The 17,619-nt window shown below is 40.5% G+C and overlaps 1 protein-coding gene and 1 long non-coding RNA gene across 8 annotated transcripts in view; one reads left to right on the top strand and one right to left on the bottom strand.

Annotated features, from left to right (window-relative positions):
• Nucleotides 1-17,619, top strand: part of LOC141381140 (uncharacterized) — a 693,969-nt gene that overhangs the window by 186,751 nt on the left and 489,599 nt on the right. The window lies entirely within an intron of this gene.
• The window catches only part of LOC563995 (uncharacterized), a 73,615-nt gene continuing 60,719 nt past the window's right edge, over nt 4,724-17,619 (bottom strand). For all 7 annotated transcript variants that reach the window (XR_012400812.1, XR_012400811.1, XR_012400810.1 and 4 more), the window contains 8 exons: nt 16,100-16,183; nt 15,845-15,943; nt 15,602-15,682; nt 14,822-14,917; nt 14,460-14,558; nt 13,737-13,765; nt 11,817-11,858; nt 4,724-5,358 (listed from right to left, as the gene is read on the bottom strand). Coding sequence is in view for 4 of the 7 variants with exons in the window: in XM_073944134.1 (XP_073800235.1) it covers nt 5,209-5,358; nt 11,817-11,858; nt 13,737-13,765; nt 14,460-14,558; nt 14,822-14,917; nt 15,602-15,682; nt 15,845-15,943; nt 16,100-16,183 (680 nt within the window). In the remaining 3 variants the exon portion in view is untranslated. The remainder of the gene's footprint in view (nt 5,359-11,816; nt 11,859-13,736; nt 13,766-14,459; nt 14,559-14,821; nt 14,918-15,601; nt 15,683-15,844; nt 15,944-16,099; nt 16,184-17,619) is intronic.

Consider the following 17,619-nt stretch of genomic DNA (forward strand, 5'->3'; position numbering starts at 1 on the left):
CTACAAAATGGAAAATTCAGGACTTCGCGGTGTGCTTAATGAAAACTAATTAAAAGGAAGCTTAAAAAGGTTTCTTCCACTATAGCTCCTGTTTTGTTTTTATTTTAATCTACATTTTGAGAAAGATAAAGACTGGGCTCTATTATGACGGCCCATGCGCAAAACGGAGGGCGCAGGACGCAAACGCATTCAGGGTGTGTCAGAATCCATGGGCCCTATCATACACCTGGTGCAGTGTGACGCAGTAGTTTTTTGGTAGTTTCAGCTTGGCGCAAGAGTCGTTTTGAGGCGTTGCGCTACGCTGTTTAAATCGCAAATGCATTAGCGCTCATTTGTGCACCCATAGGCGTTCTGAGGCGCACTGCTGGCGTGTTGCTATTTTGAGAAACTAAAATAGATTTTTCATTAATACGCACAAGAGAGCAATAGGCAAATATCTTTACATATGAAAAAATGTAAATATTAAGGATATATATAGGATATAATAAGAATAGATATTGGATATAAATATAAAGGATTAAAATTTTACAAAACATTATTTTCTAGCCTACATAAATATGAAAAATCACTGCTTTCATGTCTTCTTCATCTCGGGAGGCTTTTTCAGTTCATTCATAACAATTTGCTTTTGTATAATGTTATTATTATTAGCAGTATTATTTATTATATCCATATTTATATTTGTTTTATTATAAAACAAGCTTACAGGTCAGGTTGTCAGGTTTAAGACCATATGGGGCACAGCATGTGTTTTATGATATAACTCAGGTTTTTGAGCACATTTTGTTATTATTGTTAATTTATTCGTTTGCTGGAAATTAGAACTGAATTTAGAAATAGTTTTGAAACGAATATTTGCGCTTAACAAACTAAATTAATTATTTATAGGCTAATTGATGTCTGTGCTTAAAGGTTTCCCTATCCACGAGCGAAAATGAAAGTAGATAATTTATCTCTCATTCTCATGCAGTAGATGCTCTGTTTAACAGTTTTCTGTTAAAAAACTGTCAACTGTTAACTGTTTGCTTGTGAAATGCTCATTTTTTCTACTTAGACTTACTTTGCGTCCTGTAAATAGCGAATGCGCTCTTTGAGCTACACAGCTGGCTCTTAAAGGGAATGGGACATGAGACTCTAATTGGTTTATTCTTAAAACACACCTATAACTCATTAAGAAAATAAACTCAACCCTTTTAGACCATGCGCCTTGGCGCAAGGCAGATTTCCCGTCCTTAAATGAGCAAAAATGTGTCCTGACACGCCCTGAAAACGTTTGCGCCCTGCGTTTTGCGCTCTGCGCATGGACCGTCAAAATAGAGCCCCATATGTGCTAATATGAGGACGGGAAAATCCACTTTGCGCCGCGGCGCATGGTCTAAAAGGGTTGAGTTTATTTTCTTAATGAGTTATAGGTGTGTTTTGAGAATAAACCAATTAGAGTCTCATCTCCCATTCCCTTTAAGAGCCAGCTGCGTCGCGCCAAGAGCACATTCGCTATTTACAGGAAGCAAAGTAAGTCTAAGTGGAAAATCTGAGCATTTCACAAGCAAACAGTTAACAGTTTTTTTTTAACAGAAAACTGTTAAACAGAGCATCTACTGCGTGAGAATGAGAGATAAAGGATCACTTTCACTTTCGCTCTTGGATAGGGAAACCTTTACGCACAGACATCAATTAGTCTATAAATAAATACTTTTGTTTGTTAAGCGCAAATATTCGTTTCAAAACTATTTCTAAATTCAGTTCTAATTTCCAGCAAACGAATAAATGAACAATAATAACAAAATGTGCTCAAAAGGCAGTGATTTTTCATATTTATGTAGGCTAGAAAATAATGTTTTGTAAAATTTTAATCCTTCATATTTATATCCTATATCTATTCTTATTATATCCTATATATATCCTTAATATTTAAATTTTTTCATATGTAAAGATATTTGCCTATTGCTCTCTTGTGCGTATTAAGCAGTGCGTAAGCGAGGCGCAACTCTGTGCTGGAGTTTAGACCGGGTTAGTTTCGGTCTAATGAAAAATCTATTATAGTTTCACAAAATAGCAACGCGCCAGCGGTCCGTCTCAGAACGCCTTCCGTTTTAGACCAGAACGCCTATGGGCGCACAAATGAGCGCTAATGCATTTGCTATTTAAACAGCGTAGCGCAACGCCCCAAAAACCACTCTTGCGCCAAGCTGAAACTAGCAATAGACTATTGCGCCACGCCTTGCACCACACTGCACCAGGTGTATGACAGGGCCCATGTCTGAAACCTGCAGGTGGACAAATCTAAGCTTGCTTTTAATAAAACAAATATAAATATGGATATAATAAATAATATACTGCTAATAATAATAACATCATACAAAAGCAAATTAAATGAACTGAAAAAGCCTCCCGAGATGAAGGATTCAAGGCAGTGGTTTTTAAATTCATGTAGGCTAGAAAATAATATGTTTTGTAACATTTTAATTATTTATATTTATATAATAATATATGAGCCCAAATGCATTTGCGATTTAAAAAGCGTGGCGCAACTCCTCAAAATGACTCTTGCGCTGAGCTGAAAGTAGCAAATAACAATTGCGTCGCGCCTTGCGCCACATTGCGCCGGGTGTATGATAGGGCCCTTCATCTTGACAGTTTGCGGCAGGGGTGTCGTGGAGGGCAGGTGTCCTGCAGATTTTAGCTCCAACTTACCTCAACACACCTGCAAGAATGTTTCTTGAGAGCCTAAGAGCTTGATTAGCTAGCCCAGGGGTGTCTGATTGGGGTTGGAACTAAATTTTGCAGGACACTGGCCCTCCAGGACTGGTTTTAGTATGTTGCTGGTCTCTTGGTTAATGTTAAAATGTTGTTAGCACATATATAAGGATTTACAATATCAGCGATGTCCAGTTCACTTGATAGTTCTGTACAAAAGAGCATGGCCTATAATTTATAGTTGCTACTAGTTTCTCACATTTTACACTACAAGTAGGACATTTACAGTAATTAAGGTCTATATTTAGGTCATGTTATATGTTTTAGATTTTATCTTTCAATATTAAAATTAATTTATTGTTAACGCTGTTTATATTGCAGCATAAAATTACATTGTTGTAATATATAAAAATCATAAATGCTTAAACAATTGTCATTGTTAATGTTAAAATAATATCATTTAGACTTACTACAATACAGAAAGGCATGTTTGTCATTTAAACCTGTACACTAAGTGAGACTGTAAATGTGTATTTATCAGTATATTGGCTTATTGCACTTTAAAGGCAGTGAAAAAAACAAATGCTTTGCTATATAAATGTGAAATTACTGACGACATTTCAGACTTCACTGCATCTGAACTGTTTACACTCTAATAGTAATAATGAAATTATAACATTAAGAAGGAAATATTGTATTATTAATATTATTATTAGATATGTCACTCCACTGACAAACCACCACAATACGCAGTATAATTCCTTAACAAACTCTAGGTGGCAGCACTCTTTAAAAAAATGAAAACACCTATCAAAAATGATGAACAGCCAGTTGAGACAAGCTGAAGGTTTAATAATAAACCAAACAATCATTTCCACATTAATTAAACAAACAGTGCTACACATACACTTGCTTCATCACACTTCCACAGTTCTGTATATTTTTCACCTTAAAATATAAAAATATTCTAATATAAAACAAAGCTGCAGTTACAGCTTTAACTGAAATTCACAACATGCTTGTTAGTACAGTTTAGCATGATTTTAGCATGACAGTTTGAGCATGAAATACATGTTTTTACTAGAAATAAAGCACCATGCAATTAAAAGTTAAAATACATCATATACAGACTATATGACTATAATGATTATGCCTATACATTATTAACATGCACAATCTGAAGTATTGACTAAAATAAAAGGTTATGAATGCATTAATGTCATTAACATATTTCCACAGTCGTTATTATGGAGGTGAGACAATACATCTGGACTGTACATTTTGTAAATACAGAAATACAGGCTTTTTTTCAGGATTAGTAAGAAAACAATTCAGACACTTTCTAAAATCATTTACAATTGAGGCAATTCAGCAGATTTATTTCTCCTGTGTTCTACAGGGAATGTTGTGACTCCTGTAGATGATTTTCTGGATTAAATACTATTTCAGAATACTAGATAAACACACTGTACACCTGCTCTCTGATATATGTGAAGAGTGAATATTAGTCTCAGTGCCTCAATTCAGTCTTTGTCTGATGGGTTAAAGAAGTGACCAAATAAACATTTACTAACATGACAATCTCCTAATGACACTGTGACAGGGTTACTTACATACCAGATTTATTGAGTCACTGCAGGTGGATGTTTTAAGTTAAAATAGCATGATTTTTTTTCTTTTCTGTTTAACTTTGTGTCTCAGTTTAATTTACACTGTTGGAGCTGATTTACAGTACAGTGATTTACATGTAACAGAGTTGAAAAGATATTATAATATAATTCATCAGAGTGAATGACATGAAATTAGGCATTTTAAATAAGATGGCGTTTTAGTTCGATTTAATCAATTGAAACAGATGTGTATGTTGTGTAAATAGTACACTAGTTCATGTTTTAATTTCCTAATGTTTATTTTTTTACGATTTAAATGATTTGTGTTTTGCTAGCTGAAGCATTACATTGCTAATGCGTTTTAGTGTTGTATACAATATCCCAACGAGAGAGTTTTTGTATTTTTCCCTTTTAGAGAGAGAGCTGAATGTTAATGCTGCACTTTCCTGCATTACATATCTTTGTTTTATCTCAGGTATGTTGTTTATCAATTTTTATATGTTATGTTTTTGAATTTAAGAAAATGTAGATTCACAGAGATCAGTGACTGTGAAAGAGAGAGAGCTGAATGTTAATGCTGCACTTTCCTGCATTACATATCTTTGTTTTATCTCAGACGGAGAGAATGAATCTAATTGAGTGCAATGTTGGATGGCTTCTTTTATTGAATCCAAGATCTGAGTTAATATGGACGGGTGTGTTGCTGATGGGACACCCGTTACATATACAGTAATTAATTATAAATCAAATAATTCAAATCACCTCTATATCCATACAAAAAGTGCAATAATTTAGTTGAAAAAATGTACATCAAACATGCCTTAAAGAACTGTTTTAGAAATAATAATAAAAAAGAATAATAAGGTTTAATGGTCACAAATTCTCTATCTGTCATTGTTGATTATGCTTGTGAAACTACCGAATCAGGCTGATTTTCACTCCCACTAGCCTGCTGATCTTGATTCAGAAGTGGCCTCATTTCATGTGATTCTGTTGGCCTCTGGCTCTGGTTTGTTTCCGTGACTGGAGGTTCCTCAGATCTTGCTGCATTCTGGGTTGAGGAAAATATATGTTATAATGTGTATATTCAACATGTCTGTAGCAGTTTTTCTCCATTCTGCTGCTGAAAACCTTTTCATTGGCAAGTTTAGAACATCTCAGCTGTCTCCCTGGAATTGATTTTTAAACTGCTTTAGAACCTTAGACTGTATTCCATTTTAGTTTCCATGGCAACACCTTAAGTTTTCATTTAAAAAAAGTGACAGCTTTGAAATTTTGGCAGTCACATTCTAAACTGTGAAGGAGTCTAGCAATAGACTTGGTCGGCCTTGTGTTATTGCTGGGGTGTGCCCTGGCGACAAAGTAAACCTATTGGCTTCCGTATGTCTATTTGGCAGTGTATAAAACTTAAGATCAGGGGGTGAACAATTTTACACAGCAACATTTCATTATAAAATCAAGCAGAAATCAATTAAATTTGGTCAAAGAGTGAAGATAAATTGTCCAACAAGATTTCATTCTAATTTCATTTAACAATTCATTCTAATTGGTTGTTTTACAGCAGTGACATTTTTGTGAGCATTACCATCTATGCCGACCAACTCTATGTCTGATCATGATGTTGCATAATCTTTAGTTCCCCTTCGGGGGGAACTTCAGCACTATAAGTGGATTTGATGTTCTAAATCTACGGATGGGAGGATTCGGTTCAGAAGCCGCTCGTCTGAAAGAGTATTGAACGGGCCCATGAAAGCAATGAATTGGCAGCGTAAGCTTGAGCAGGTGTGCTGCATTGTCAATTAACTGAGCATATAAGCACACCTGGCGCCAGCAAACGCTATACTTTTCGCTTCAGAGACTTTTCTGATCAAGTTCATGAGGGTTCCTCTTGCTGATCTACAGCCACATCGAGCGAACGAGTGTCTCCCGGTCCAGAGCGAGTCTAAGCAGCAGCAGACGGTTCTCCCTTGCCTGGCATCCCTTTGGGTCCGGTCCTCCAAGAGCGGTGCGTATTGCTGCAAAGCATCCTAAAAGAGCAACACAGTCGTGCAGCACGTCCTTTTCAGGATGGCGCTCCGACTGTGCGTTTCTGGTTGCGGGGGTTTCCTGGCTCTGGATGATGGGCACGATCACTGCATTACATGTTTGGGGGTCCAGCATGTTAATGTGGTGCTCGGGGGCGGTTCATGTCGTCACTGCGATGCCATGACCATCGCACAGTTGAGATCGCGGCTAGCTTTTGTAAGAGAGCGAGCCACCCCAGTCGCCTCCTGCTCTGCAGCGGGCGCTCGGGCAGATCTGATTCCAGCGAGAGATAATCCGACGCCTAAGGGCTCGCGGACCTCTCGCTCCACCAAGCGCTCCATCCAAGCTTCGGGCGTTGGGAGTGATCCGTCTAATCAGATGGTAGCTCTCACGCTCGATGACACCGGAGATCAGATGTCCTCCGCGGCATCGGAGGGTGGGCTTTTATTATCCGACGATGATCCGGACCCGCTCGCCCCCTCTGGGCAAGCAAGCGCCGTCAAAACGAATCCTGAAGCGGACATGTTGGCCGTGCTTTCTCGGGCTGCTTCGGCCGTCGGGTTGGAGATGGTTCATCCCCCAGCCCCGCGGCCGGACCGACTAGATGGGTGTTACGTAGAGGACCAAAAGGCGAAGCCTTTGAAGCCTCTTGTCCCCTTCTTCCCGGAAGTGCACAGTAGGCTCACGCAGTCCTGGAGGGCACCTTTCTCTGCCCGCACTGCGTCCGCCTCCGCCCTCACTATCCTGGTGGAGCTGCCAGGGGTTATGAGGCAATCCCGCAGGTGGAGCGCGCCACTGCGGTCAATCTTTGTCCGTGTGGCGCCCCCACTTTGCGCGGTCCGCCCCGTCTCCCGTCCAAAGCCTATAGGTTATCTGCCTCCCTCGGAGCTAAAGCTTACAAGGCTGTGGGCCAGGCAGCTTCCGCCTTGCACGCGATGGCCACCTACCAGCGCTGCCAAGCGTAGGCGCTGGCCGAGCTGCACGAGGGTGGGTCTAACCCAGGCTTGTTACACGAGCTGTGCACTGCGACCGACTATGCTCTCCGAACCACTAAGTTTGCCGCGTGTGCACTGGGGAAGACGATGTCCACACTTGTGGACCAGGAACGCCACCTCTGGCTAAACCTGGCAGATATGCACGATGTTGACAAAGTTCGCTTTCTTGACTTGCCCATATCCCAGGCTGGCCTGTTTGGCGACACCGTTGGTGAATTCACCCAGGAGTTCAAGGCGGTAAAGGAGCAGTCGGATGCGATGGGCAATGTCATCTATCGGCGGGGCCGTAAGCCCGCTCTGTCCCCTGCCGAGCCATCCACCTCTGCTGCTCCTCGCCGAGGGCGCCCGCCAACGGCCGATGCCCCGCCCTCCTGGTGAAGGGTGCAATCGAGCCGGTACCTCCAGCCGAGATGGAGAGCGGGTTTGAAAGCCCGTACTTCATTGTACCCAAAAAGAGCGGTGGGTCATGGCCAATCCTAGATCTGCGCGTTTTGAATCGCTGCCTTCACAAGCTGTCGTTCAGAACGCTTACGCAGAAGCGCATCCTCCAATGTGTCCGCCCTCAGGATTGGTTTGCAGCCATAGACCTGAAGGACGCGTATTTTCATGTCTCCATTCTTCCACGCCACCGTCAGTTTCTGTGGTTTGCGTTCGATGGTCGAGCGTGGCAGTACAAAGTCCTCCTCTTCGGGCTCTCTCTGTCTCCGCGGGTCTTTACCAAACTCGCGGAGGGTGCCCTAGCGCCTCTTCGGCTCGCGGGCATCCGCATACTCAATTATCTCGACGATTGGCTGATTTTAGCCCACTCTCGGGAGCAATTGACTGCGCACAAAACTGCAACGAGACAAGGTGCTCCGGCATCTTCGCCTATTGGGGTTGCAGGTCAACTGGGAAAAGAGCAAACTCGCCCCGGTGCAGAGGATCTCTTTTCTCGGAATGGAGCTGGACTCGGTCACCATGGTAGCGCGCCTCTCCGGAGAGCGCGCTCGCCTGCTGCTGAACTTTCTGAGGGAGCTCGACAGCAAAATAGTGGTCCCACTGAAATATTTTCAGAGGCACCCTCAGCCCCTGGAACGACCTCTCGTTCCTGCAGGCCGGTGTGCCTCTAGGACAGGCGTCCAGCCATGTTGTTGTCTCAACAGATGCTTCCAGCACAGGCTGGGGAGCCGTGTGTCGCGGGCATGCAGCTGCGGGCCTGTGGGTAGGTGCCCAGCTGCGTTGGCATATCAATCGCCTAGAGCTGTTGGCAGTGTTCCTTGCTCTCCGCCGTTTTTCTCCCGTGCTGGAGCAGCAACACGTGCTGGTCAGGACAGACAGTACGGCGGCAGCAGCGTATATCAACCGCATGGGGGGTATGCGCTCTCGCCGCATGTCTCAGCTCGCCCGCCGTCTGCTCCTCTGGAGTCACCCACGGCTGAAGTCGCTGTGCGCCATTCACATCCCAGGTATGCTCAACCGTGCAGCCAATGTGCTCTCACGGCAGCAGATTCACTCTGGAGAATGGAGACTCCACCCCGAGTCTGTCCAGCTGATATGGGCGTGATTCGGGGAGGCCCAGATCGATTTGTTTGCTTCCTCCGAGAATGCTCATTGCCAGTTGTTTTATTCCCTGACCGAGGGCACTCTCGGCACGGATGCACTGGCCCACAGCTGGCCTCGGAGCATAAGCAAGTATGCGTTTCCCCCAGTAAGCCTGATCATGCAGTTACTGTGCAAGGTCAGCGAGGACGAGGAGCAGGTTCTGTTAGTTGATATCAGAGCTCTCCCTCCTCGCGACGGCCCTCCCATGGCAAATCCCTTTGAGAGAGGACCTACTCTACCCTCGGCCCGATCTCTGGAGCCTCCACGTGTGGTCCATAGACGCGAGGAAGACTTAGGTAACCTGCCGCCCTTGGTGGTTGATACTATCACTCAGGCTAGAGCCCCCTCCACGAGGCGCGCCTACGCCCTGAAGTGGAGTCTATTCACTGAATGGTGTGTCTCTCGCAGAGAAGACCCCCGATCTTGCCAGATCAGTGTTGTGCTCTCTTTCCTTCAAGAGAAGCTGGATAGCAGGGTGTCGCCCTCCACTCTCAAGGTTTACGTTGCCGCCATCTCCGCTCACTATGACGCGGTGGCTGGCGGTACCGTGGGAAAGCATAACCTCATCATCCGGTTCCTCAGAGGCGCTAGGCGAATTAATCCAACTCGCCCCCCTCTCACGCCCTCTTGGAATCTCGCCCTCGTTCTCACAAGCCTGCGATTTGATCCCTTCGAGCCACTCGATTCAGTATCTTTAAGATTTCTGTCCCTGAAGACAGCTCTGCTGGTCGCGTTGGCCTCCATTAACAGGGTCGGGGACCTGGAGGCATTTTCGGTCAGTGACTCGTGCCTGGAATTCGGGCCGGATTATTCTCACATCATCCTGAGACCCCGCCCGGTTTATGTGCCCAAAGTTCCTACCACTCCCTTTAGAGATCAGGTAGTAACCCTGCAAGCGCTGCCCCTGGAGGAGGCAGACCCAGCCCTTTCTTTACTTTGTCCAGTTCGCGCCCTGCGCATTTATGTGGACCGTACTCAGTACTTTAGATCTTCTGAGCAGCTCTTTGTCTGTTATGGCGGACGGCAGCAGGGAAGTGCCGTGTCTAAACAACGATTATCCCACTGGATTGTGGATGCCATTTCATGTGCTTATTTGAGCAGAGGTCAGCCGCGTCCCCCGGGAGTGCATGCGCACTCCACTCGGAGCGTTGCATCCTCCTGGGCGTGTGCGCGCGGCACTTCTTTAACAGACATTTGTAGAGCTGCGGGCTGGGCGACACCCAACACATTTGCAAGGTTTTACAATCTGCGAGTGGAGCCGGTTTCCTCAAGGGTGTTAGAGACCTTTGGTGATTGAGGAAACAACTCGGTGGGTGTTGTACACGCTTGCGGTGCCTTTTTCCCTAACACGGAGAGATGTGCACCCTCCTGTCTGTCAGTAAAGTTCCCCTTTCGGTGAGCCTTGCAGATTCCTCCGAGGCCCCCAGCACTGACTCAGCGGAGGAGTCACTCGCTGGCCCACTACGTCAGGTCTGCCCGCTGGTCAGCCCGCAATTTTGGGTACAGGTGCCTGCTATGGCCGATCCCCTCTGGTGATCCCCATATGCTTTTTCCGCCACGGTTAAGTTCCCCCCCCCCTGGGTGGACCCGTGCCTTCGCTATCCGCTATCCACCTTCTTATGTGCACTCCCCCTTCTCAGGGTTAGTCCATATGTAATTCCATTTGTCTCCCTATTGGGTGCGGATGGTCTCCGCAGCGTCCTCCCTACTGGGATGGCACGCTTCCCAACGTACTGTCGTATATTCCTAGAAATTATCTAGACGCTAGCGACTCCCAAAAAAAATACCTATTCCGTAAAGCTTCTTTTGAAGTGGGGATAAGTTAGGGCCAAGGGCACGTTGGAGGACCGCGCCTCCTATGATTTGGGTGCGTCACGCTTGCCTGACTGCCCTCTCATGGTGGGTGTTGGTAAGGTGCAGTCATTATGGCGCTTTCAATGGGCTCCCATACGTGGATTTAGAACATCAAATCCACTTATAGTGCTGAAGTTCCCCCCGAAGGGGAACGTTCGAGGTTACTAAAGTAACCCTTCGTTCCCCGAGGAGGGGAACGGAAGCACTATACTCCATCGCCATAATGACTGTCCCTTAGCTGTTAAAAGTCTCTTCAGCTTAAAAAGGATGGCGTTTGCTGGCGCCAGGTGTGCTTATATGCTCAGTTAATTGGTGAAGCAGCACACCTGCACAAGCTTGCACTGCCAATTCATTGCTTTCATTGGCCCGTTCAATACTCTTTCAGACGAGCGGCTTCTGAACCGAATCCTCCCATACGTGGATTTAGAACATCAAATCCACTTATAGTGCTTCCGTTCCCCTCCTCGGGGAACGAAGGGTTACTTTAGTAACCTCGAACGTTTCTTGCAAAGACTTCAAAAAGACACAAATATTAACTTTGCTTTGTGTTTGAATCAAATGTCCAATAGCCTTTCACTTGTATTTTAGAAAAACCATGCACAAAAACCAGATTCAGCACAAAAAAAATAATAATAATAACAAATATATAAAGTAAAAACGCTTTAATGTTCTGCTGAAAAATGTCGACTACCTCTTCAATGACTACAGAATAATAATTTTGGGTGAACTATCCCTTAAAGAGTTTGATTATTTGGGTCAAGGTAAATAAGAGTTCAATTTAAACCATGCAGTTTTAAATATTGGGTATTGTTAACCTTACAAATGTTAAGTTATTTAAACTAAGTTCAGGACATCTTCAGATGAAGACAATTTTGACTCTTTTCTGATTTTACAGATTCACAGATCAAGGACCTGAAGTGATTTGTGTCAAATAAAGGACATAATCATAGTCTGATAAACTGATGTTTTCTAGAAGCAGATCTAAAAAATACAGATCATGTCTCTCCTTATTGTGAATTGATCAACATCAAATCAACAATTAACTGATACTGACCTGTGATCCAGCCGCTGGACTTTGATGAGACTTTATTGCCTTCTGTGTTCACAAAAATACATTTATTTTAAACAAGTATTTCCCATTTATTTATGCCTTTAGGACAGTTTCCTAAAGGTGCAAAAAGTATTTTTTTTCCACATTCAAAAATGTTCATGACTAAAAACAAGAGCAGTATTGTCACATCTATTTAAAGCCCAGCCAGCAGTCAAGAAACTATTTTATTGTTATATAAAGGTGTTTTCTTCCTTCTCATAGAGATTGCATTAGCTGATCACTGAATAATAATCACTTTCGAAAACTATTTGAACTGAAATATGTTATGCAAATGTCTAACAATTTTGATTACATCACAATAAAACTTAAATAATAAGTTAATTAACACACCTCTGCTCTCTTTGATTAAGAAATCAGCTCATCAAATTGACAAAGTAGAATAGTTTCTTCAAAAATGGGATTAGTTATCTATTATACGTTTGCCAGCATATATATATATATATATATATATATATATATATATATATATATATATATATATATATATAATCAAGCCTGATATTCTTAAAATTATTCATACTCCTGGCAAATACTTAACTGACTTAAAAATTTTTTAAAAATGTAAAAAATGATGTACATAGTCTTAATATCTTTTGGGAGAAGCCTGTGTCTTTCCCAGTCCAAAAAATAAATAAATAAATAAAAACTTGCTGGTTTAATAAAAGTAAATTTAAGTCTGGGGTGTGAACAATTTCGGGCTTGACTGTATATACACTCACCGGCCACTTTATTAGGTACACCTTACTAGCACTGGCTTGAACCCCCTTTTGCCTTAAACCTTTATGGTATAGATTTAACAAGGTACTGGAAATATTCCTCAGAGATTTAGCTCCATATTGACATGATACCATCACACAGTTGCTGCAGATTTGTAAGCTGCACATCCATGATGCGAATCTCCTGTTCCACCACATCTTAAAGGTGCTCTATTGGATTGAGATCTGGTAACTGTGGAGGCCATTTGAGTACAGTGAACTCAAACATCAAATCCACTTATAGTGCTGAAGTTCCCCCCGAAGGGGAACGTTCGAGGTTACTAAAGTAACCCTTCGTTCCCCGAGGATGCGAATCTCCTGTTCCACCACATCTTAAAGGTGCTCTATTGGATTGAGATCTGGTAACTGTGGAGGCCATTTGAGTACAGTGAACTCATTGTCATGTTCAAGAAATCAGTCTGAGATGATTCACACTTTATGACGGGGTGCGTTATCCTGCTAGTCATCAGAAGATGCTGCTCACTGGATATTTTATCTTTTTCAGACTATTCTCTGTAAACCCTAAAGATGGTTGTGCGTAAAAATCCCTGTGGATCAGCAGTTTCTGAAGTACTCAGACCAGCCCGTCTGGCACTAACAACCATGCAAAGTTACTTAAATTCCCTTTCTTCCCCATTCTGATGATCAGTTTGAACTGCAGCAGATCCACTTGACCATGTCTTCATGCCTAAATGCATTAAGCTGCGGCCATGTGATTGGCTGATTATAAATTTGCGATAACGAGCAGTTGGACAGGTGTACTAAATAAAGTGAAAAGTGAGTATATATATATATATATATAAAGAAAGAGAGAGAGAGAGAGAGAGAGAGAGAGAGAGAGAGAGAGAGAGAGCTTCTGGTGATTAGCAAAGCCTTTATTACTGAAATCATGTGATTTTTGCAATTTAATATGCTCTTTGAACCACTTAAAGCAAACATAAATGTTTTGAACTTTCATAAAGCAGTGTTTTTAAAGAGGTATCAATGGTATAAAGTATTAAGCTTTCTGTAATATTTCCACTGATTAAATATGTTACTGGGTGCACTTTTATAATGAAGTGAAAAAATAAACAATACATTGTGATTTGCATGATTTACAGATACTGACCTGACATGACTGCAGACATGTTTCGATCCCTGTGAATTCAGAAACAGAAAAAGAACATACATTTGCAGAATTAACCAGAAGCTGATCACATTAAACCAAACACACCAGATTAATGGTTAGATTAAGGAGTTAGACTAATGAGTCCTGGATTGAAAAAAAGTAATATAAACAAATACATTTAATCAAACATCAGTTCAATTAAACCTTCAAATGTTCAGTGCAGATACAACTGAAGGACTTTAATGGGGTGTTCAGAAATTGTTTACTGAAAACTAGAGGCTTTGCTTAAATACTGAACAAAATGTATTACTGTACGTGTAATCAGTCATAATTATAAAAACTGTAAAAATATCTCTGAAAATGTTACTAAAAACAAAAATAAAGAGTAGAAAAGTGCTGGTGAATAAGTATAAAGAATCTGCTGAATCTTACTTTAAACTGTGAGCTCTCAGTAAATCAAAATGAAGCTCAAGTGTGTTTGTCTTACTGTAAGTTAAACAACAGCTTACAATCAGTAAAACACACACAGTCTATAAATGAGATTCAGCAGTCTTCAAAATGCAAAATTGATAGTTTATTTTCTGAACATGATGCATATAAAAGAAGACTGCTCACATTTGTCATGCTTTTAATAGGAGATCCATTAAAGAAAATGAGAAACTAAATACATGGAGTGTGTGTTGTCAATCTAATTGTTATAAGTGTATTTCAGTTTGTACTCACAGGGTTCAAATACAAGCAGAAATATCAGCAATAATGTGAAGATGAATTCAGAGGAAGAGACAACAATTCTCAGATCTCCAATCGCACGTTCACCATTAACTGAAGAAAAGAAAATATTAGACATTTCTATTTTAAGAACATCTCCAAATATCATAATAAGAGTTTAGATTAATAGATTAGAGACGTTTTGAGATTTTGCTTCACAGAGAGATTATATTCAGACAGTGAATTAATATTCAAATTATGTATCTGTTTATATGATGCATATTTACTGCAAAACTTTGCATTTTATGTAACTTTGGATTTTATGTAAATAAATGAAATGTTTAGACACTCTGAATGCAGTTGAAGCCTTTTCTCACCTGTTTTCAGTATGAGTTCAGTCATCAGAGTAACAGAGGTCAGTAAAACAACAGCAACTGATCCAAACACATACACAGGAACAACACGAGGAAGATCTGTGAGATCAGAAAATACGGATTAATATCATCAATTACTAGTGCTGGGCAAAGATTAACCATAAATAATCCCAGGCAAAATAAAAGTTAGTCTTGATATAATAATAATAATAATAATAATATATGTGTGTGTGTGCTGTGTATATTTGTGTATATTTGTGTATACATGTATATTATGTATAAAACAGTATATAAAAAATCAGGTACAGAAAACGAATCTTCACTCACTACCATATAATATAATACATTTTTATATAATAAAAAGATATTAGGGATCAAATACAATATATTTTAATTTGAGCTTTATTGTAAATGTGTTTCTTAGACTAGTTGGAGATTGATTTAAATGTTACATTTATCTTAAAATCCTAACAAATGGCTTTATAAGACACATAGTTATAATAAAATAATAATTATGAAACAAATAAGTGTAGAATTTCACAATAACTAATTATTTGACTTTGATTGATTGTATAAAAATGACACAGTCACACAAATGATTGAGAGAAAAACACGAGAGTGAAATTTCAGCCTGAGGCACAGTGTTGCAAAATTTAATGAAAATATTAGCAAATTAACAGAATTAAAACTTTAACTTGTAAATAATAAAAGAGAAAATAATTTGTGAAAAGACAAAAATGTAGAGCTTAAAGTAGATCATAAGAAGAGGATCAGATACTGTACTCCATTTAAATGAGCGTGTGAAGTTGATCACTCCCCAGAGTAACTGCAGAAACGCAATCATACAGGCCCATCCAACACGATCTGAACATCAACAAACACACAAGATTTAACATCACTGAAACAGAGCATTTATACTAGTCTTAAACAACAAACACGTTTAACTTATTTAATAACATTTGCGTAATTATAAGATATGAGCAAACCTTTCAGTTCCTAATTTAATGTTAATTCATTTTATCATACCTTTTTCATTCTCCAGTGCTATGAAGGATACATAAACCGTTACAGCATTGATTAATAACAAGAGGATTAACCACACTGGTCTCCTGACTGAAGGTAAACCTGAAAAAACAAACTAAAATTAAATATACTTGTTTGACACTGATTGAATAAAAAAGCTAAATATAAACAATATATGATTTATATAGAAATTACAGAATGATGTTGTGGTTTTTTATATATTTATTTTAGGAATCAGATCATAATTCAGACACTTACAGCCCATCTGTTCTCCACATACTGAATCCCAGTTGTAATTTGTCACTGAGAAAACAAATGGTAAAACTGCAACTATGAAGAATCCTGAACACAGAAGAGAGATTACATTAACACAGATACTGAGATTTACTGACACACACATCAACAAATTCACATTTTCATGATTAATTATATATATATATATATATATATATATATATATATATATATATATATATATATATATATATATATAYACATATATATATATATATATTTTTTTTTTTTAAAGAAATCAAATCAGTATCACTGGATATTGTCTTTAAAAATGCTGTTTTCTGTCATTTTGTACATTTTGTTAATCATATTTGAAAACATTGCAGAATTTAAGTAAAAACAATATAAATTCTGTTCTTTTTAAACAAATCTAAATGTAAAATAGGGGCAGCACTGTGGCACAGTGGGTAGCACAATCGCCTCACAGCAAGAAGGTCGCTGGTTCGAGCCTCGGCTGGGTCAGTTGGCATTTCTGTGTGGAGTTTGCATGGTCTCCCTGTGTTGGTTTCCTCTGGGTGCTCCAGTTTCCTCCACAAGTCCAATAACATGTGGTATAGGTGAATTGAACAAGCTAAATTTTCCGTAGTGTATGTGTGTGAATAAGTGTGTATGAATGTTTCCCACTGATGGGTTGCAGCTGGAAGGGCATCTGCTGCGTAAAACATTTGCTGGATAAGTTGGTGGTTCATTCCGTTGTGGCAACCCCAGATTAATAAAGAGACTAAGCCGAAAAGAAAATGAATGAATGTAAAATAAAACTGAAAATGTTTACACTAAAATGAAGGCCTTGTACACAGCCCAAATGTACTTTGGAACACACAGGTATATTTGCAATAGTCTAACACACACACACACACACACACATTTTTGTTGGGTCTTAAACTTCAATTGATTTTATGACTTTGCCACTTAACTGTCACAGTTAACTGTCAACTTAACTGTCACGTTAACCAGCGATCGTTCCCCATCGTTCTCACACAATAACCTTGGACTACACTTCTGCCCTTTCCTGGACTACATATTCATACATGCACTTCACCCAGACACCCATGCTCACTCATCTAGACTGATTACACTCGCAACACCTGAAGACTTTCAGAGACTGATTACATTCACTACATAAGCCACTCATTTACCCTTTCAGTTTGCAGAGTCTTGTTTTTCCTGTGATAACACTACAATGCGATTTCCCTGTCTTGTTTCTCCATGTACCGACCTTAGCCTAGTTAGCTCTACCTTGTTATTCTGTTTAGCCGCCTGCCTTACGACCTATTGCCTGTTTATACGACTACGATTCTGGACTGCCTGTTTATACCCGTTTGCACCTGATTTGATCATTGCTTGCCTGACACGAATAAACCTGCATTGTGGATCTTACCTCCAGTTGTGAGTGTCATCCCCCGTCGTTACAAACTGTCACTGTTTATTTATATATATATATTTTTATATTTACTTTTAGTTTAATAAAAAATACTGTTAGTTCA

The sequence above is a fragment of the Danio rerio genome, chromosome 3 (assembly GCF_049306965.1).
Source record: "Danio rerio strain Tuebingen ecotype United States chromosome 3, GRCz12tu, whole genome shotgun sequence".
Taxonomy (NCBI): domain Eukaryota; kingdom Metazoa; phylum Chordata; class Actinopteri; order Cypriniformes; family Danionidae; genus Danio; species Danio rerio.